Genomic DNA, 23,491 nt, shown 5'->3' with positions numbered 1-23,491 from the left:
GAGGGGCTGGGCAGATTGGTGCACTGAAGGCGGTAGTCCACTCCCTGGTACACCAAATCTCCAAATTTGCTGAGGATGAAGGTGAAACTAACAGCAATTTGGATACTTTGAATATGTTAACTTTTATTTGAATATATGTGAAAATGTCAAGATGACACAGAGAAACTATTTTGCTTCTACAGAAGAGAGCAATTGTTATTGCTAGTTATGTCACTCAAGTAAATGTAGGAACGGGGCCGTTTCTCGCACTGGGCAACACAACTGCTAGAGGGCACTTGTAGCTAGAGAGACCTCGCTCAGCAATGAACGATAGCGCCCCCGGGACCTCACTTAGCAGCACTGCAAGCCCCCTTCCCCCAGACCTCACTCAGCAGAGCAGCAGTAATTGAATGTACATCCAACCTACCTCCCCTCCAGACCTGACTCAGTTGCTTTCCCAAAGCGCTCAACATGATCTCTCCAGCCGGCGCAATAATACAACGTCATCTCGCGAGTCCAGAAGAGTGGAAGACATGCTATATCCATGCCTGGATTAGCCTGTTAGTGTTGGAAGATAGCAAGCAGGGGACATTTATTATGGGGGCACAGAAGGACAGGGGGCATTTACTATGGGGGTACAGCAGGGCATGGGGTATTTACTATAGGGACACAGCAGGATAGGGGAAGTTTACTATGGGGGTACAGCAGGACATGGGGCATTTACTATGGGGGTACAGCAGGACATGGTGCATTTACTATAGGGACACAGCAGGGTAGGGGAAGTTTACTATGGGGGCACAGCAGGGTAGGGGAAGTTTACTATGGGGGCACAGTCTTGGACATATCGAGAGGAAAAGGAAGGTGAACACCTCAGATCAAAGACATTACCTAGGAGTCAATGAATTACTCTTTTTTTTTTTTTGTATTTTGTATAATTTATTTGGTAAGACACTGCTTCTTCCTGGCAGTCCCCCTACTTCTATCCAGATTTGCCCTGTTGCCAAACCAAGAGGGACTTACTCACAAGGGGCTTAAGGGGCTACAAATGAGGGTAGTTTGGTGATCTCCCAACTGGGATGCACCACTTAGCAATGGGTTTCCTTCCCAGGAGCGCTATCTGGCTATTCACGTGTTTTGAGACTGGGTTCACACTACGTTTTTGCAATCCGTTTTTTTCATCAGTTTTCTGCAAAAAACAGATGAAAAACGGATGGAAAAAACAGATGCATTTGTGTGCATCCATTTTGATCCGTTTCTCCATTGACTTCTATTATTAAAAAAAAAACTGATCAAAACGGATCCATTTTTTTAATGGGCACAAAAGTAAGGTCAGCTTTTTGTGTATGTTAAAAAAAGCGGATCCCTTTTTTTATAATGGAAGTCAATGGAAAAACGGATCAAAACGGATGCACACAAATGCATCCGTTTTTTTTCAAAAATTGGATGAAAAAAAACGGTTTGCAAAAACATAGTGTGAACCCAGCCTAACTGAGGCTCCACTGACTTCTTTTTTAGGGGACAACGTATCAATGGAGACTCTTGAATGGGTACGCCATTGAATATTTTTGCTGATCTCCCTGAGCTCAGTGTTCTGTTGCCAAAATGACCTAGAAATGGCCCAGTGTAGGAAAGTGTTAAAACACAAAATCTGAAAGACGCTGAATGCAAAAAAAAACATTTTGGATGTATTTCAGCAGACTTGGGATAGGGCTCCACACCAGAGGCATTTAGTTTACAGCTAAGGAAGAGGCTATTTTTTGTATGTGTCATTTGCTCTTGATCTGAGAAGGTCTCTTAGGATTTATGATAGCTCATTCCTTCACTGAAGTCCGGTGTAATGGCAAGCAATCGTCTCCATGACATGACAGCTCTCAGAAGAGCAGGGCTTGTAAAACAAAAAAAAGAATCAGTGAGAGGATAGGGGCGAGTTGTTTAAAGGCAATTCTCAAATAATCGGGCCTGTAACTTGTCATAGCTATCACAAGTCATCCTGAAATATGACACATGAAAACATGAAATGAGCTTAGAAATTTGCTTGACGTCTTATTAATATAAAAAGGGTAAGACCCTCTGGCTGCACTATAATCCCCTGACGCTCACTCTTCCCCTTCCCACTTTATAAATATTTCGCTTTCACAGTGGCTTTTCCTCAGCCATTATATGTAGAACTAGAAAATGTTCCCGGCGCTGCCCGGGTATAAAGTGTCAGTGTGTTAATTAGATTTGTTCTAAGGTGCCCAGGAGGCCAAGCTAAAGGTATTGTTTCATCTTAGTTAATCAGTGGAATTAGTGTATACCTGTAGTGCATAGTTGGAGGGGTTCTGTATACCCACAATGTATAGTTTTTAGGGGTCTCGCATATCTGTAGTGCATAGTTGGGGGGGCTGTATACCTATAGTGTATAGTTGAGGGAGGTCCTGTATACCTGCAGTGTACAGTTGGTGAAGGTCCTGTATACCTGTACTGTATAGTTTGGGGGTCCTGTATACCTGTAGTATATAGTTGGTGCTGTATACCTGTAATGTATAGTTGGTGGAGGTCTTGTATACCTGTAGTTTATAGTTTGAGGGTCTTGGATACCTGTAGTGTATAATTGGTGGAGGTCTTGTATACCTGTAGTATATAGTTCGGGGGTCCTGTATACCTGTAGTAAATAGTTTGAGGGTCCTGTATAACTATAGTATAGAGTTGGTGGAGGTCCTGTATACCTGTAGTGTATAGTTTGGGGTCCGATATACCTGTAGTATATAGCTGGTGGAGTTCCTGTATACCTATAGTATATTTGGGGTCCTGTATACTTGTAGTATAGAGTTGGTGAAGGTGCTGTATACCTGTATTATAGAGTTGGTGTAGGTCCTGTATACCTGTAGTGTATGGTTTTGAGGTCCTGTATACCTGTAGTGTATAGTTTGGGGTCCTATATACCTGTAGTATATAGTTGGTGGAGTTCCTGTATACCTGTAGTGTATAGTTTTGGGGTCCTGTATACCTGTAATTAAGCTCCATTTACTTCAATGGAACTGAGTTTCAAAACCCCACCCAAACTGGAGTCAACAGTAGGGGGAAGGTGGCTATGTTTTTGTAGCGCTGGATAACCCCTTTAACTAATTTTGGGGTGCTGAGATCGAAAATGATGTTCAAATTTGGAAATTGGCTCTAATTTCCAAGATATAGACGTACTTTCTATACTTCTCACAGCCTGTGATACAATACTAGGAAAAGTTTGCATCATCAGTAAACTGGTATATTGCATATTAGAATGACCAATAGTTATGGTATAAGGCTAGGTTCACACTGCGTTTTTGCTATCCGTGTTTTTCATCCGGATGCACACAAATTCATCTGTTTTTCATTCGTTTTTTGCAAAAAAGGGATGAAAAAAAACGGATTGCAAAAACCCAGTGTAAACCTAGCCTAAGGTATCGAGATAAATGGAACCCATGAATGCTTGCAGATTACTGTTGGACAGTTATCAGAGACAATCCCATGTATGAATACAAAAGACATGTGTACAGTAAATGCACCTACATAGACCTACATTCCAGAGTTCAATAAATATAATTAATTTGTACAAATTCTTGGATCTGCCTGTAAATTGTAGTTGATTTCAGATAGAACTAAGTTTCCTATTAATATAGTTCAAAAGTTTATGAACAGTAACCTTGTTTCCTTATGATTGCAGGAGTAATAAATATGTCGGCTATTATACTGTATTTTATACAATTCACAAAACAGTAACATGAGAACTCTTCCATATCATAGAAACTCGAGACAATTCACATTTTTCCTTGTAATATTTGAATTCAGCACATAAAAATCATTAAGAAATGGCTAATTTTATTTCGGAACCAAACAACTTTTGAAAATTTGTTGACCAGTGTTATTATTCAACTTTACTGCAAAATTGCCTAAAATTGTGCGCAAACTTGTCAGAAAAGTTGAGTTGTTGTAAAATGTTTTATTTTTTAGATCATTTTAGATAGCTTTTGTCTTTGTATCTTACTATCTTTCTGGCCTTAACAACCACCATAGCAGCCATTGCGGCTGCTACGAGGCACGTGGCATCAGGGGGCCCGGTGGCCCACTCCTGCAGTAGACTGAGGCCCCTGAGCTGTCATCATGTGCAGCACCCGGTGGCCTAGCGGACCTCCTGGGTGCTGCATATGTCCCTTTAACTGCAAGCCCTCCTGATGAGCACTTGCAGTTAAAAGTTAAAGGTTATGACTACACTTGAAAGGTTTATGGTCAGTCGGTGGGAAAGTTTGCTATGGGGCCCAGCTACTTCTAGTTACACCCCTGCCTCTCGTTCACTGGGATGATATACAATGCCTAATGAAGAAGGCGATAAGCCTTCAAAATGCCTTACATTGCAAATAAGGGTTCAACCGTCCCTTGGGCTCCACTTGATGTCTTTGATGCCAACCTTGAGGTCCATATACTAAGTTCATACCAGAGTGAATTGTGCCACTGATCCGCAGACCTTCTTGTCTATCATCCCACTGAATCAATATGAATCTACGCTAAAAGCTGTCGGGTGGTGGGAGGCTCCAGTCACATTAAAAGAAAGAGTCGTGCCTAATCAATACGACCCTTTATGGTGAGGGTGCTCTTGTTACGAGACATATGTACACTTCTCTTCCAGAATAATTTTACTGCACATGCAGCACCCCTGTTCTTTTTTCTTCTATATACTTATACTATCCTCCTGTTGCTTGTGTTGGAATCGGTTTTGCACATCAGGGTTTTCATTGGGAATAGAGATTAGCGAATAGTGAAATATTCAATAATTCGAAATTCGATTCAAATAGCTTCCGAATATTGCATCCCATTATAGTCTATGGGAAAAAAAATACTTAGGACCTGGAAATCAACACGCCGAAGATTTACGAACAAATTATGAACGTAAAGTAGAAGTGTACGTATCGGTCTAGCAGTACACACTTGCGTACGTATCAGGTCAGGTGCAGTTTAAAATACGTAATATCGAAAATTAACGATAACTACAAATCAGTAGTAGCAAGATAACAGGTACTATCCCGCAATCACAGTATACAGCCGTATACCGGATATATCATTGTTTTTTACAATAATAAAATGAAAGAGCCGTTCAACTCTTTTACAGGACGCAGACTGCGCAAATCAGTAGTAGCAAGATAACAGCTATTATCCCACACTCACAGTATACAGTCGTATACATCAGTAGATGTCTGAACACACTGCCTGTCTCACAACAGCTTCTAAATATATGGTTTTTATACTTTTAGCCCTAACAAGGGCTTTTAGGGGTCCCTGTCTACCTAACTTCACCTAAAAGCTTTCTCTCCCTGGTGAACAGCCTGTCCCTCTCTAGCTCCAACCAGCAAGTGACGCAAATTTGTAATCACTATTCGTATATTTAGGAGATGACATAGTTTAGCCAAACAATCACAGAGTTTTTTTTTAAAGTCCTGCCTATTCCTAGTGCCTGTCCCTCCCCCCTGCATGTTTATTGGTTGGAAAAAAGCGCCAGAGGGGGTGGGAGGGAGAATCGAATTTTTACTGCGGTTTCGTTCTAATATTCGAACGAAAACAAATAGCTCAAATAGCGTTGTATTCGATCGAATACTATTCGCTCGTCACTAATTGGGAAAGGAGAAGGCACTTGGGAAAGGAGAAGGCACTGACTTTTTTTTTCAAAACAGTCAGGGAGGAGGTGGCTGAACATAACAACATGCACTTACCTCTATTTATATAGCTCTAACATTTGCCGCAGCACATTACATTTTCAAGGATACATGTACAGACATTAGACAAATTGGAAGGATAGTTAGGTAGATATGAGACAGGGAGATTATCTGTCAATAATTGCACAGCGTATAAGACCCAGCGATCGGCCCATGAAAAAGAACCATTCATTTGTTGGCTGAGCCTCATGATTATGTATACTTAATAACCATTGTTTTTTGGCACCACGTCTTACCATGTCTCATTGATGAAACTGAATGGCTGCCAGAATGCTCTAGTATCGCCGGATGTTCACCATCAATTATTATCCCGTGTAAAAGGCTCTGTAAATGAGCGCCGATTATGTTACACAATGTGGGATCAGCTCTTGCATGAGGCAGGGAGCTGCCCTTCTAATACAGCCCTTGCCTTATTTATATGAATAGATCGAGAGAATTCAAATGTAGATAACAATAACTAAATTGTACAAACTCAGAATTTCTTTTTTGCTAAGTTTGAATGTTGCTGTATTTATTGGATTATTGTTGGCCTAATCCACTAATTGCAGAAAGAATGAGCAACCAACTAATATGTATTAAAGGGGTATTCCGCTCAAACATAACTTTTAATTTGTTACTTCCCATGGTGAGACTAACAATTCCTTCCACACTTGTTATTATCTATTCAGTCTCCTTCCCCCAGTTGTGAGCTGCTGCTTTCTGCTGAAAACACAAAAATCTGTGTGTGAGCTTTTCTCTCGGTCTCCCCCTCTTCCCCCTCCCTTCTGAGACAGCTGATGTAAACAAGTCCCTGGCAGGCTTTATGCAACATTGTAGCTTCTTCGTTATTCTGGGAGGGTTATTCTGAGGTCAAGTTAGTTGCTAATAAACTCATTGTGATTAATCCTTCTGGCATTACAAAGAAGCTAAAAAGTTGCAGATAGGAACTTGTTTACATCAGCTGTCCCAGAAGGGAGGGGGGAGGGGGGGAGACAGAGAGAAAGGCTCTCACACAGATTTTTTTCAGCAGAAAGCAGCAGCTGAGAACTGGGGGAAGGAGACTGAATAGATAATAACAAGTATGGAAGGAATTGTTAGTCTCAACATGGGCAGCAACATCAAAAGTTATGTTTGAGTGGAATACCCCTCTAAGGTGTCCCAACTTTCCCCCATGGCAGATGTCAGGGGAGATAAATCTGACTTTTGGAATTTAAAATTGCCAATTATTTTGTTCTCAGGGGAGATAATCCTCCACCAGAGGTGTCACCCGTATTACACCCATCACCCCATTCAGAACAAATGCACATTTGGCCTAGGTGAGCTGTGTATATATGGAAGGTTAAGAGCAACAACTCTCAGCTAACAGATACCCAAAGTGTATTGGCAGCTAAAGTGTTCTTATCATGCCGTAAACTGGTAAATGTGGCAAAATATGTTGTTTTTTTGTTTGTTTTTTAAAGCTATGGACAATAATCCAAAAATCTCCCAAAAAAAGGAGAGTTTCTTATCTAATGGCATATCACAGCCATATGCCATCACTTTATGGTTTTAGATGTCTGTGTTTGCAACTGAGCCAAATAATGTTGGTTATTAGGCTGGGTTTCACACGTTTTTGCAATCATTTTTTTTTTTCATCCGTTTTGTGCTAAAAACCGATAAGAAACGGATGGAAAAAACGGATGCATGTGTGTGCATCCATTTTGATCCGTTTTTCCACTGAAATCCATAATCCATAAAATCCATATCCAAATCCATAAAAAAACAGATCAAAACGGATCCGTTTTTTTTAACGTACACAAAAACGTAATCAACCTTATTTTTGTGTCTGTTAAAAAAAACTGATCCGTTTGATCCGTTTTTTTCTATAATGGCATTCAATGGAAAAACGGTACACACATGCATCAGTTTTTTCCATCCATTTTTTCCAAAAAAATGGATGAAAAAAACGGATTGCAAAAACGTAGTGTGAACGCAGCCTTAGAGATGTGCGCACCTCGCTCATATTTGTCCGACCCAAATGCTTTCCATTCAATTACTGGTGGCTGAAAAAGTTGGATGCAGCCCTAGGGAGTCTTGGAAAACATGGATACAGCCTATGGCCAATGGCTGTATCCATGTGTTCCAGGCAGCCTAGCAGCATTAAACTTCTTCAGCCACCGGTAATCAAGTGCAGAGCATTCGGGGTCGGACAAATCTGAGCGTGCTCGAAGTTCTCTCATCTCTATTGGATATGCATTGCTGCTTTAGTGTTGGGTTCTCTTCCTGGATATCGGCTTGTGCAGGAAACTGGTGGGTTCCTCAGTAATTAGCATGGGACTACCCTGCAGTAGTATTATTACTTTATTAGTAGTAGTAGTAGTATTATGGTCTAGCTATAAGCAGTGTTATAATAGAAAATACTACATGCCTGCTATACATCAATTAAAACATTATATGTCTCTATGATCTTTCAGAATGACTATCGCAAATTGTCTATGCAGTGCAAAGACTTTGTGGTTGGTGTCCTCGACTTGTGTCGGGATTCTGAGGAAGTGGAGGCTATCTTAAATGGAGATGTGGATGCTGAACCTACTGAATCTCAGAGACATAGACCTTCACTGAGCCGAGTTAAACTGGCTATTAAGTATGAAGTTAAAAAGGTAAGTGCTTTGCGGGTGTTTTTACAATAACTGATCAGTTCTGAGGGACAGCATTTGTCGTCGTCATGTTATACAGATTAAAGGGGTTGTCCAGTGCCACAAAAAGATGGCCGTTTTCTTCCAGAGACATCACCGCTCTTGTCTCCAGTTTGGGTGCAGGTTTTGCAACTTTTCCATTGAAGTGAATGGAGCTTAATTGTAAACCACACCTGAACTGAAGACAAGAGTGGTGCTGTTTTTGGAAGAAAGTGGCCATGTTTCTGTAGCACTTGTTTTTTTTTAAATGGAGAGCATTAAACGAGAAGTTCGGCCAAAAGTATTTTTTAATGTGTTATTACTTATGGAAAGTTAGACAAATTCCTAATGTACATCATTAATTATGGGAAAAGCACATATACTGCTATATCCCTTAAGTTAGTAGATCAGGGAGTCTTCAAATTCTCTCAAAAACTGTGAGGTCACAAATCAGTTGTAATTCCCGCGGGGGGGCTGGCCGTGGTACTACTCCCCCATCTGCTCATACTATGAGAAGATGATGGGAGGAGTAGTACAGTGTATATCGGTCCAGCACCGAGCAGGGAGGGGAGAGGTAGTGCTTGGTGTCCTCCAAACGTATTGATTGAATACATTTATGGAATACTTTGGGGAGCATGGACACTTGCTCCCCAAAGTATTCCATAAATGTATTTAATCAATAAAACATTCTGTACATTACATTACATTACTTTTTATATAGACATCCATTGAAACAATACAGTACCATTGACTTCTATATATATATATATATATATATATATATATATATATATATATATATATATATATAGTGCGCCTCCTGCTGGACACTCCATAGGAATTACGACTGATTTCGTGACGTCACGGTTTTTGAGAGAATTTGAAGCCTGTCTGATCTACAAAATTAAGGGAAATAGCACTATATTTGCCTTTCCCATAATTAATGTACATTAGGAATTTGCCTAACTTTCCATAACAAAAACATATTAAAAAATATGTTTTGGCCGGAGTTGTCCTTTACTGTAAACCAAGGGAGACATGCTGAACATATGTAGCATACTTTGCATAGGTACAGTGCCACCTACTGAATCTGTGACTTTTTGTTCAAAAAGTGTTTATTTAATAAAGTGCATTTCAAGTGCCTGTTGTTTGCTTTTCATCCTATCTGGAATAGCAGAATGCCATTCAGAGCTCTGAGTTTGGAAAGTTTTATATATATATATATATATATATATATATATATATATATATTGAAACATCTCCAAAACTCATTTATATGCTTTGTATGCTTTATGTGCTTGTGTTGATCTTCCCATGAAGCTTTGGTTGTTCTCCCAAGATACAGTTGTAATAATCCATTTTTTTTTTTTTACTTTGATGGTGTAGTGCATATTGATAATGTATGCAGGATAGATATCCACATCTAGAATCCATACTCATACATTATTATAACCCAGATCCTGGTTACTAAGATTCCGAAATAGTACATTGCGGTTGCTCATCTATCGCTTCTAATAGGAAATCATAAACTCTGTGTCAACCTGAATGCTTACCACAGCTACACGGCCTCTGTCTTCTCCTAACCCGACATTTATTCCCGCCATGTTCCAGAAAACACAATGTACCGGAGGACCTCAGAAAACATGAAAAAGCTTTAATCTTTTATTATTAAAGAAACCTTTTGCTCTCAGTAAGAATACTTTAAAAATGCTGTTAGCAAAAGCAATGCAGATAAGACATCATTAGCGTTCGCTGCTACCAATGTGCGCATTAACACCATTTTATGCCGATTTCAGAAGCTTCTTCTTCATGCAAGTGACTGAGACAACAGAGGGTGGATTGACTGACAGTTTCCAAAATAGTAATAATTAAAATAAGTAAAATTGTGCATACTAATACGTCCATTAGATCCCATCCTTCTTTATCTTTTATAATATTTTTTCAGCTGCCTATGGGTAAGATATGTTATTTTGAACAGACTAATTGTTTCAAGAACATATTTACGCTATGTTCACACAACGTGAATGACCGCCTGTTCCGGCCGCAGGGTTCTGATGCCAGCGCATCAGTGCGCACCCGCATCAGAACTTCCCATAGGACACAATGAAGCAAGCGGCCGGAGCCGCTCACTTCATTGTGTGAACTGACAGGGTTTCCTAGGCTGCAATTTACTGAATTGTGGCCGCAGAAAACTGACATGTCAGTTCTTTGCAGCGCCACACGGGATCCCGGACGGAGAGTATACTATGTGTATACGCTCCAGCCAGGATCCCATAGAACAATAGGCTATGTTCCCCTCCGCACAAAGTACAGCCGTTGTTGCCGATGGCAACGGCCGTACTTTTACGTAGTGTGAACATAGCCTTAAAGTGTCATCTGAATAGTTCAACCAATTTTAAGAAACTCTGTAATAGGTTTTATTAAGCAAAATAGTTTCCTTCTGTACTCAAAAAGCTGTTTTGCAGCCTCCCCCCTCTCACTTCTTAGCTGTGACTTCTTATCAAAGCTGTCTTCATTGAAGAGGAGGAAAGTGAAGACAGGTTTGCTGTGTCCATTATAACCTATGGAGGGGGAGAGGCTGAGGGGGATGAGTGAGCAGGGAGAGCAGAGAAGCAGCTATAGAGTTTGGAGAGAGTTTGTGTGTCTGAGCACATAAAACACTGGACTAACAGGTTAGAAAGGTCAGTGGTTATCTGGGAACTTGGTAAGGATCATGTACAGTGCAGGGCTGTCTGTCTTCACTCCATGCTCACTCACCCCCCTCAGACCCCTCCCCTCTCCATAGAGCATAATGGACACCAATTAGTGAGGGGGGAGGATGCAAAACAGCATTTTGAGTACAGAAGGAAACTCATTTGCTTAATAAAACCTATTACAGAGTTTTGTTGATTGAACTATTGATTTCTGGGGGGGGGGGGGGGGGGGGAATGAAATGACAGTCACTCCTTAAAGAGACAGATACAGTACAAGGCTATGTTCACACAGCGTATGTTCACACAGCGAAAACATACGTTGCCTTGCCTTCTATGGGATCCCGGCTCATATATGCTCCGTCGGGGATCCCTCACAGCGTCGCAAAGAACTGACATGTTAGTTTTCTGTGGCCGCTATACAGTGAATAGCGGCCGTAGAAAACAATCTCAGTGCTCACTATGAAGCGAATGGCTGTGGCCGTACGCTTCATAGTGTGCAGTGGTGAGTTCTGATGCAGGCGCGCACTGATGTGATCGCATCAGAACTCTGCGGGGTGAAAGATCATCCAGCCGGTACTGCAGTATCGGCCAGGATGATCTTTTCAGAGACTTCCCGCTCTGTGACCCGGCCGGGTCACGGAACGGCCGGTCTCTTACGCCATGTGAACATGGTTCATATTAATCACGGCCGTTGTTGCCGATTTGAACAACGGCCGTGATTTATGCAAACCTTACATTGTGCTGCCTTCTGGGGGAATACCGTCCGGAGTGTATACACATAGTATACACTCCGGCCGGGATCCTTAGCGGCTTTGCGAGAAACTGACTATTCAATGAATAGCGGCCTCAGAAAACCCTGTCGGTGTACACTATGGAGCGTGAGGCTCCAGCAGCATGCTCCATTGTGTGCAGTGGGGAGTTCTGATCCGGGCGCGCACGTAGGGCCAAATTGTATGACAGGTAGATAGTCCAAAGGAAAAATATACAAATATGTATCAGTGCGGGCTCATTGCCCATTTAACTATCGCTATAATAACCTTAATCTACAGGTTTACTAGCAAAACAACAAAGGTTAAGGCTACATTTACACGTTCCGTAATTTTTTCCGTGATTGGATCCGCGATTACAGACAAATTTAGGGCCCATTGATTTCAAAGTTTTTCGGAAGTTTTACGAAGCCACAAAAATTACGATCCACAAAAATTACTGACAAGCTCTAGCGCGGACAATAACTGTGCCGCAGATTGCTCCATAGAAGTCTACGTGAACATCCGTAATTTTTACAGAAGAAACGCCGAAAGCGTCCACAAATCTATCAATAAAATATGGATGAGTAATCCTTTTAAACCATTCCCACTTATTTAACTATCACATTCCCCTTCTTTGCCGATCCACAAAAAAATACAGATTACGGATACAATATAGATGAATTTTTTTGTGGACGAAGATTGTGGACGTTGGCAGACATCATATACAGTCCTAAAAAAATACTGAACCTGTGAATGTAGTGAAGTAATACTACATGGAGCCTACTTGAAAAGATTTATGGCCATGACTATCAATATAAGAGAAGGAATGACTCCTGAGGCTATTTTAGGAGGGGGTCCAATCTGGGAAAGCCCCTCTATGGGACATCCCCCTCATTGCCCACTGGTTCACCACTTTGACGTCTTTCAGATGGCTGTAATCTTGACAGATGCAATTTATATAACATGAAAAGTAATTTTCAGATAACAGCTCACCAGCTGTATATAATAGAAGCTTTTAAAGCAAAAAGACTAAGCCTGTGTATAAGCACCATGTGACTTTGATATATGGCTCGGAGGGTTTTTTTTTTCTTTCTTTCTTGCCATCTACCAGCTACTGTGCATTAAGAGGTTAGGCTTTTACGTTCACCATGCCATTTGTTATTTAAAACAAATTAGATTTTTTTTTTCTACGTTCCCAGTTGAGCATCCATAGCTTAATATCATCCACATAAAACCTGACAAACATTTTAGTACTTCACAGAAAGGCACGTTTTTTACGGGAATGAATCTGATAAGACTGCACAATCTTAGGAGCCGAAGTACGTGAATGTAAATGACTGCGCAATAAGAAAATAATAGGAGAAATATTTGGCATTGTAAGGCCAAACACAATGATGCCTTTCCTGGAACAGAACGCACTATGTTTATCACAGCCAAGATCAAACGCAATCTTAAAATATACAGGACAGGCTCTCTTTGTACAATAAGTGAAAGAGGCAACACAAAAAAACCACAAGGCATCCGAAATACGTGAGAGCTAGCGAGCGGATGTTTGTAAAAACAGGGACATGGGAAACAAGTTATTTTTAATTATCAGCAATTCTATTTCGGGGTTCTGATGCGTTGTTTACAAGTGTAAACTTAACAAGTCAAAAAAAAGTTAGGCCATGTTCACATGGCATAAGAGACCGGCCGGGTCACGGAGCAGCCGGTCTCTGAAAAGATCATCCCGACCGGTAATGCAGTACCGGACGGATGATCTTTTCGGCCGCAGGGTTCTAATGCGCCTGCATCAGAACCCTGCGGCCGAAAAGATCATCCGTCCGGTACTGCATTACCGGCCGGGATGATCTTTTCAGAGACCGGCCGCTTCCCACAGCACACTATGAAGCCGCTCCCCACAGCACACTTTGAAGCCGCTCCCCACAGCACACTAAGAAGCCGCTCCCCACAGCACACTAAGAAGCCGCTCCCCACAGCACACTATGAAGCCGCTCCCCACAGCACACTATGAAGCCGCTCCCCACAGCACACTATGAAGCCGCTCCCCACAGCACACTATGAAGCCGCTCCCCACAGCACACTATGAAGCCGCTCCCCACAGCACACTATGAAGCCGCTCCCCACAGCACACTATGAAGCCGCTCCCCACAGCACACTTTGAAGCCGCTCCCCACAGCACACTATGAAGCCGCTCCCCACAGCACACTATGAAGCCGCTCCCCACAGCACACTATGAAGCCGCTCCCCACAGCACACTATGAAGCCGCTCCCCACAGCACACTATGAAGCTCCCGGCCAGAGTGTGTAGAAAGCTTCTGCAAAAAATTTGGTTGCTTGCGAGTAGACCCTGTTTGTCACAGTAGAACCTTAAGTAGGATCCCAACACCCTGGTGTTTCAGTTGCCTGATATTAAAATTCATAAAGGTTCCCTCTGGTGGTGATGACACACACACACACACACACAAACACACACACACAAACACACACACACAGAGTAAAGCCTCAGTTTTTAAAGCAACTCTGTATCCACAATCTGCCCTCCCGGCAGGTGATGCAGTTATTGGCCTAAAAATACAACTTTTGCCTTGTAGCCCTGTGTCAAATTGTCGTGGCCTAGAGTGTCTGTGCCCTAGGCCTGCAACACCTCTATCTTCCTCCTCACCATTAGGAATAACCCTAGAATGATTTCTCCTAATCATCACTTGTCTAAACACTACACATGAACCTTAAAGGGGAACTCAGGATAAGAAAAAGTTGTTTTCTATTAAAAGTTATATAGATGTGTTTCTACAATGTATTACCGTATCTATGCAGTTCTGCCACACTGGTAGCTGATAGAAATCCAGGAAGTGAAAACAATGGCCCCTGTGCCAATTCACATTGTCTCCTGCTCCTTCTGCTATGCCCCCTTAGGAGACAAATATTCCATGCCTGTGTCACATATTGTGTGTCTTTGCTGAGCACAGGCTGATGATGCAGACCGGAGGCAGGGTGTGATTTCACAGGAGGCTTGGCTGGACCCACCATTCCCATGAGTGATTCACCATCTCTGATCGGCCAGAAGCAGGTGCAGCACAAATTTTACTGATTGTTATGGGTGGGGGACTGTGATGATCACATGAGGGAAAGCATTACATTCTGGGACCTGCTCAACCAGGAAGGACAGAAACACAATACAGAACAACCCATCAGCCCCCCCTCCCCAACAAATGGATTTTTGGTAGTTTCAAAACTGGGACAGACAGGTAAGTAATACTATATGCTTCTGCAGAAGTTTCAATTTTTTAACCTCTACCTGGAGTTCCCCTTTAACAATCCAGCACGTGTGTTTAGACAAGTGATGATTAGGAGAAATCCTACCCAGTGGTATTCCTAATGATGAGGAGGGCGGAGAGGAGGGACGGAGAGGTGGTGCAGGCCTAAAGTACAGACACTCTAGGCCACGCCAATTTGACACAGGGCTAAAAGTTTAACAGTAGTTTTTTTTTGGCAATAACTGCATCACCTGCTGAACAGACAAATCTTGGATTAAAAGCAGCTATTTGACGGTACAAGCGGGAGGTACAAGCAGGAGGTTTCATGAAACTATCAGTGTTTCCTGACTGTAAAAACTGAAGGTGAATATAAAAAAAGCCATACTTACCTGCTTCCTGGCTCCAGCAGTGTTCTCCTCCGGCTCCTTCCTTCCCCTTTTTGCTCTGCGAGTGCACGAGTGATGTCAATTGTAAGCCTAAGTGTTTAGGCTTAGAGCGCTAGGGTTAACTCTAAGCACCTTAGCGCGGCTCCGGTGCTGAGAGTTGCGGCGAGTCCCCGGCTATCACTGATAGCTGGAACCCGCTGCGGATGACACAGGCGCAGCTCCTGCGCCTGTGTCATCCTGGATCGTTAATTAACGTCGCTGCAGCATCGGGCATAGGCTGCAGCAACGTTATTTACTGTGGGGCGGCGGGAGGGGTTTAGCGTGTGAACAGAGACACTTGGACTGGAATGGATGCAAAAAAACCTCTGGGCTTAGCCCCTTACAGTCTTTAGTAAATAATCATCGTACATTGTATACAAATATTAATTTATTTTAAGAAAAAGATTGTCCACAAGGAAGAAGATAAAACATTGATTATTAATCTATAAGAAACACCTTACATTGTTATACTTTGGTCTCTACTTACTGACTCGCAGAATCATATGTTTCAAAGACAAATCTGGGTGAAAGGCCAGGCAGAAATAGATTTGATCTTATAGCAATTATTGAGTTAGATATCACATCATAACAGCTGTTGGGTTTTTTCAGAACTTCCCGAGTCTTGTATTTCATATCAAGTTTTACTACAGTTATTTCATATCCTCATTTTATCAAAGCCTAAAAGTCAACTTGTAAAAGAAATTTTCAACCAAACCTGCCCAGCAGCGATGACCATTATAAAAGTCTGTTTACACATCGTGTTTTTATTCTGTTTTTTCTTTAATACATTGTTACTGCAGTTTTTTACCCCTGTAATTATCTAAAATTGTGGTAAAAACAATGCAATTTACCAAGGTTTGTACATTTATGGTAAAATACTGCAGTTTTTTTGTACTGAATTTGGAAGAGAAAAATGTCGCAAAAACAGCATAAAAATGCTGTAAGGCTCCAAAAACACAGCAAAAAAAATGGCAAATTAGCACAAGGCTGTTGTTTTACTCAAAAATGCTGCGGCCAGATGTTAGCTGACAGACATTGGGGAAAAATGAAACACAGTTACCACATGAGGTTTTTTGGTTTGGCATTTTTTTTAGATTGTTTGCAGTTTGTTACATCTTGTTTTTTGTTACAGCATCTAGACAGTTTTTTTTTTTTTCTTTTTTTCAAGGAGCATTGGTGTTTTTTTCTCCCTTCTACAGAGTATTTGTCTGTTTTTTACCCAGCCAAATGGGACAAATTTAAGAAACTACTCATAAATTTGTGAATAGAATGTGAAAAATCATAAATTTGGCACAAATCCCGGATTATGCAAATTTGGGGATAAATACTTAAAACAGTTTAACAGATTAAAAAAAAGTTGCATCTAACAAAATATTCGCCCGTCAAATACTGGTTCACAACTAGAATTAAGACCAAAAATGGGCAAAAAATCTTAACTATTGACAAAAAAATAGGCGCAATGCCCTAGATAAATTTCTTCCCTTCTGTCTGAATGCACATTGGAGTTTTTTTTTTTTGTGGCATTTTTTTCCACAATTCTTCAATAGAAATCCTAGAATCTCATGACAGGGCATAAAACAATGTTGATAAAAAAAATACTTATATTAATTTGTACTATAATCAAAAAATGCCAGAAAAACTGCCCAAAAAAGCCAAAAAGCAGGAATTTTTTTAAACTGAACAAACACGTTGTAAAATGTGTGTCTGAGAGAAGCTTTAAAGCGACTCTGTACTCATAATCTGACCTCTGCAAACCACTTGTACCTTCAGATAGCTGCTTTTCATTTAAAGATTTGTCTTGGGACCGTTCATAAGGTGATGCAGTTATTGTCCTAAAAAACAACTTTTAAACTTGCAGCCCTGTGTCAAATTGGCGTGGCCTAGAGTGTCTATGCCCTAGGCCTGCATTGTCCCTCTGTCCCTCCTCCCCACCCTCTTCACCATTAGGAATGGCCCTGGCAGAATTTCCCCTATTCCTCACTTGTCTGAACACTGCACGGGTGCCTTAACAATCCAACACATGTGCAGTGTTCACACAGGTGATGAATAGGAGAAAACCTGCCTGGAACATTCCTAATGATGAAGAGGGTGGGGAGGAGGGATGGAGGGGCAGTGCATCCTAGGGCATAGACACTGTAGGCCACAACAATTTGACACAGGGCTGCAAGTTTAAAAGTTGTTTTTTAGGACAATAACTGCATCACCCGCCGAACGGACCCCAGGACAGATCTTGGATTAAGAGCAGCTATTCGAAGGTGGTAAAAGCGGCTTAGGGAGGGCAGATTGTGGGTACAGAGTCACTTTAAGCCATAATAGTTTATAATGGCAGCTGTAAAAAATGATCAAGATGTTTTTCCCCCTCCCCAAAAAAAGACGTTGTGGGAACATGAGCCTTATACTGTAATGTCAAAATATGGCCGTATTTTAAATATAATAATAGGCTTCATTCATTGGGAAATTGGCCGGCAGTGCACATATCAAATAAAATAATGGTCGTAATTGATTATGATTAGAGATGAGCGAACCCCGCGCATGCTCGAGTCCACCTGAACCCGAACTTTCGGCATTTGATTAGCGGTGGCTGCTGAACTTGGATAAAGCCCTAAGGCTATGTGGAAAACATGGATATAGTCATTGTAAGTAGTGTGAACATAGCCTAAGTGTGCATTCACACATGCAGGATCTGCAGCAGATTTGTCGGTGCAGACAGATTTGGTGCTGTGTTCAGTTATTTAGACCAAATCTGCTGCGGATCCACTGTGATACGGTGTGTGTGAAGCTACCCAGATTCCACTGGACATATCCGCAGCGGATTTCACTCTGCAAATTCGCAGTAAAATCCGCTGCGGATACCTCTCCTGTTCCACAATCCGCCCACAACTGAGGCCCCTGGAGGTCCTGCGCAGCCAATCAGGAGCCTCAGATGCGGGCGGATTGTGGAACAGGTAATGTTATGTATCATCCCGGCGACAGGTGTTAATTGGGACGGGACTTACATACGAGTATGTAACGACATTGGAAATAACAGGAGAGATATCCGCAGTGGATTTCGCTGCAATTTTACAGCATGAAATTTACACCAGAATACGTCCAGTGTGAATCTAGCCTTAGTTTGTTCATCATGAATCCTGACCAACCCCCTCCCATGAAGTCCATAAGCCCTAAAAGAACATATGAGCGGGGGATGTGTTTGAGAGACAACCGCGTCAGTTTTCCCGCTGATTGCTATTCATTATGTGTCTGGTATAAAGTTCCTTAATGAAAGCATACCGCTCTAATTATCAATACTTTCTAATCTTAAAATCCCTTCTGGTAACAAACGATTCAGTCCTTGCTTTAGATCTTAGAATCAAAGATTTCCATGTGATCACATTATTTATTGTGCGCCTCAGGAATCCAGTTCATTGGTGAATATTCGAGGCCGCTCGACCGGAGGCGAGACCATTGTAAAATGTCTCTTAATGTTACAATTTCTGAGTAAATCAACTGGAATTGGACTGAAGCTGAACAGAATTATAAATAGGCTCTTAGGTGGAAATGTACATTAATATTTTAAAAGGACACAAGTATCCAAACTTGTTATAAATGTGAACATTTGAGGTATTACCTGGTAAAAAAAATTTGATTATACTGTAAAATTCATTGAATTTATGCCATTGAATTTAGGCCTTGGTACTTTTACAAGGAGCGATTAGCGTTCGAATTTTCACAATAATGACCGCATTTGAGCGATAATCGGTTTGTGTAAACACAGCGAACGATCGAGCGACAATCAATAAATCGTTCATCATGATCTTTCAACATCATTGTACGTCGTTCACTGAAAATAAGCAGATTGCTTTGTCTAAACAGTCTTTCAACGATTCACCCTATGTGTGAGATGGGCTTAAAGGGGTACTCCAGTGAAAAGCTTTTTCCCCCTAATTTAAACACATTACAAAGTTATATAACTTTGTAATATGCTTCAATCACCTATCTGCCCCCCTTCCCTATCTTTTCCTCCCTCAACCCCCACCAGGAAGGGAAGTAAACTCATTCTTACCTAATGACTGTTGACCCCAGGCTGTTCTGTGGCAGCCATTTTGTGACAATGACATCATCTGCATAGGCACAGCTTCCTGGTTTGGGCTTTCCCATGATGCATTTTGTCTCCTGTGATGTCTAACTGACTCTGTAAAACTGTTAGATGGCTTACATCTTGCTCAGCCAATCAGAGCTGAGCAACCTGAGTGATCTGACAAAGAGACGCTGGCTTAACAGGGCTTGGACCCGCCTCCCTCTTGATGATGTCATTGTCACAAAATGGCTGCCACAGAACAGCCTGGTGACAACAGTCATTAGGTAAGAATGAGTTTACTTCATTCTTAGGGGGGCAGATAGGTGATTGAAGCATATTATGCTGCGTTTACACGAAACGATAATTGGCCCGATCGTACAATTAACAATGTCGGAGTAACGATTTTTTTTTTCCATAAAGATCAGCGTTTAGACGGTACATCATATCGTACGGAAAATCGTTTTGTGATCGCGTAAGCCTATCTCACACATTGGTTAAATCGGAGAACGACTGTTTACACGGAACAATCTGCAAATTTTTTATGAACGACAATTTGAGAACATGTTGAAAGATCAAAATGAACGATTTCTCGTTCATTGTTTGATTGTTTGCTGCGTTTACACGTACGATTATCGTTCGAATTCGATCGTTATCGCGCAAATTCGCACGATAATCGTTACGTGTAAATGCACCATTATTACAAAGTTATATAACTTTGTAATGTGTTTCAATTACTGGGAAATACCCTGGGAGTACCCCTTTAAATGATCTTAAAACGATCGCAATAACAATTTTTTCAAATGATTTATCATTTCGTCTAAACGCTGATCATTATAAAAAAAACATTGTTACTTTGAAGTAGTTAATCGTTCGATTGGGCATATTTATCGCTCCATGTAAAAGGACCATTAGGCTATGTTCACACAGCATATTTTTAAAGACAAGAACGATCATTGTTGACGATTAAAACAACGACTGCTCTCACCTTAAAGTAATACACTGTATTGCACTCTATAGGAACACCGGCCGTTGGTCACACAATGTATTGAACAATGGCCATTGTTCCCTTACGGCCGCACAAATAATTGACTTGTTAATTATTGTGTCGGTTAATGCAGGAACAACGGCCGTTGGTCCTGCTTTCTTCACACAATGTATGTCCGTTCTGACAGCCGTACACTGCATAGACTTCAATGGTTAATTGGAGTGCAACGCCACTGTTTATACACTGTGTGAACATAGCCTAAAAATGTAAGGGAGTATGTTCACACAATCCAGCAAGTAGTGGGGGGGGGTTTCACACACATCCAGTTTCTCATTAATTTTTTTTTTTTTTTTTTAGCCAAAGGTAGTAGCAGATTCCCTGTCTGTATATACGGACAATGTGCTATGAAACCGAGTTTGGAGCTCCCAGCATCATCAGTAATTATGATGCCGGGAGCTCCGAATTTTTTTAAATCTTTGTGCTACTGTATGAAGATTAAGGTTATTATGTTCACACAACATACTATTTTTGAAAAGAACGGACGTTGCTTTCCATTAAAACAACAGCCATTCTTTTCATATTGCAATGATATGCACTGAAGTCAATAGAACAACGGCCGTTGTATTGAACAACAGCCGTTGTTTGGCATTCAAAACAACGCCCGTTGTTCAGTACATTGTGTACACGTTGTTCCATTGACTTCAATGCATATCATTGCAATATGAAAACAATGGCTGTTCTTTTCAAAAATAGCACATTGTAAGAACATAGGAGAAGGTTTATCAAACATGGTGTCTCATTCGCCCCTAGCAACCAATCAGATTCCACCTTTCATTTTCAAAAGAGTCTGTGAGGAATGAAAAGTGGAATCTGATTGGTTGCTAGGGGCAACTGAGCCAGTTTCACTTTACACCATGTTTACCCCACTTTACCCCATAGTCTTAAACTGTTTCAGAGCTCCTAGCACCATAATTAGAGATGAGCGAACCTGGAGCATGCTGGAGTCCATCCGAACCCGAACTTTCAGCATTTGATTAGCGGTGGCTGCTGAAGTTGGATAAAGCCCTAAGGCTATGTGGAAAACATGGATATAGTCATTGGCTGTATCCATGTTTTCCAGACAACCTTAGAGCTTTATCCAAGTTCAGCAGCCACCGCTAATCAAATGCCGAACGTTCGGGTTCGGATCGACTCAAACCCGAACCCGGTTCGCTCATCTCTAATCATAATGTATGATGATTCCGGGAGTTTCCGAACTCCGTTCCGCAGCACATTGTCCGTATTTACGGAAACTGAGAATAAGGCCTTTATGTTTCCCATTACTTTTAGTTTTGATTGAAAACTGCTCTGGCAATTTAAAATAAAATCCAGCTGTAGTTTTACTAGCGTTATGCAGCACATTTAGGTGAGGATCAGACCCCTTGTTGTTCAGTCCTAAGCATTTCCATTCAAACTGGAGTGACCACTTTTTGCTGCAAAAAATTCATGTAGTTTCTCTTCCATTGAAAGTGGTTTGTCATAGGATCTGAGGAATATTGTGTACAGAATCCGTGCAGAAATGTTTCATTTTTTTCAATCAGTTTTTCATTATTTCGGGAAAAAAAAAAGAAAAAACATAGAAGACTGAAGACAAGACAAGTGTGAATGAACCCTTACCAGACATCATTTTTTTCCGAGAAGAACCATCGGAGTACATGTAATATTATGTTGCTCTGACTGGCAGACATGGTGCAGCTTCTGGTGTCATCAGTCACACATGAAAAAAAAAAACTATTTAATTTTCTTTTTAACCTTCAGTTAAATAAGTGTGACAGTGCTGTTTAATCATTAACGTAGTTTAATGAAGGCAAGCTGCATATCAAAGCCAACAAAGCTGAAGATGTCACGGCAGGTCTCTCACAAGACCATTAGTGTAATGTCCTGTAACAGGACTGATGAGGCCTGAATGGCAGCGGCGTACAAGCCTTATTCTAATGTGGCAGTATACAGAAGAAGTCACTGACTAATAAATACAATTTTGACATTTCATCAGAAGTGTCAAAAGTTAAAAGGGTACTCCGGTCTGAGCTTGTTATTCCCTGTCCATCCTATAGATTAAAGATTGAACGATTGATCTTGTATTTGGACCCCAACGGATTGCAAAATGATGTCATCAGATTTATTGATGATTTCACTACAAATGTTCCTATAGGGTTTGTTCACACTGTGCAAAAGTGGTGGAATTTCGAGCGGAAACTGCGCCACAGACGACGCTTGAAATTCCTATACCATTGATTTAGAGGGATTTCTCGTATGCCTCCACTCTCCGCCCAAAAAATTTACATGTCAATTCTTTGGGCGGAGAGAGGAGGCGCAAGAGAAATCCCATCTGTGGTGCAGTTTCCGCTTGAAAATCCGCCATTTTTGCTCAGTGTGAACTAAGACTCCATTCCAAAAAAAAAAAAAGCTATACTGTCTTTCCAATATACCATACTGGTAATATACTAAGGTCATGTTCACACTGTAAAATAAAAGAAACATATGGCTGTAACTTTAAAGGGGTTATCCAGCGCTACAAAAACATGGCCACTTTCCCCCCTCTCTTGTCCCCAGTTTGGGTGGGGTTTTGAAACTCAGTTCCATTGAAGTAAATGGAGCTTAATTGCAAACCGCACCTGAACTGGAGACAACAGTAGGGGGAAAAGTGGCCATGTTTTTGTAGCGCTGGATAACCCCTTTAAGGTTAAAAGGTTAAAATGCAGTCATATTAGGCATACTTGATTTCTACCATCAATGTGCTCATTATTTAACACCTGCATTTGCAAAATACAGCCTTTTTTTATCTATCCTCATATTTTTTTTATTTATTTTCACTCACTGTTGCAGTTGTATATATAGCATTTATTTTTACTGTTTATGAACATAGCCTAAAGCTTAAAGTGTTACTGTCATGTGCATTAACTCTTGACACATCATCAGCCCAGTCAAGCATTATTGATCACACTGGGTCT

The 23,491-nt window shown here is 41.2% G+C and overlaps 1 protein-coding gene across 1 annotated transcript in view; it reads left to right on the top strand.

Moving 5' to 3' along the window:
• Positions 1 to 23,491, top strand: part of TRPC3 (transient receptor potential cation channel subfamily C member 3) — a 175,139-nt gene that overhangs the window by 86,621 nt on the left and 65,027 nt on the right. The window contains exon 3 of the mRNA XM_069978543.1: positions 8,135 to 8,320. Coding sequence (XP_069834644.1) covers positions 8,135 to 8,320 — 186 coding nt within the window. The remainder of the gene's footprint in view (positions 1 to 8,134; positions 8,321 to 23,491) is intronic.

Source organism: Dendropsophus ebraccatus, chromosome 7 (assembly GCF_027789765.1).
Source record: "Dendropsophus ebraccatus isolate aDenEbr1 chromosome 7, aDenEbr1.pat, whole genome shotgun sequence".
Lineage (NCBI taxonomy): Eukaryota > Metazoa > Chordata > Amphibia > Anura > Hylidae > Dendropsophus > Dendropsophus ebraccatus.
This window is presented reverse-complemented; position numbering and strand designations above follow the sequence as displayed.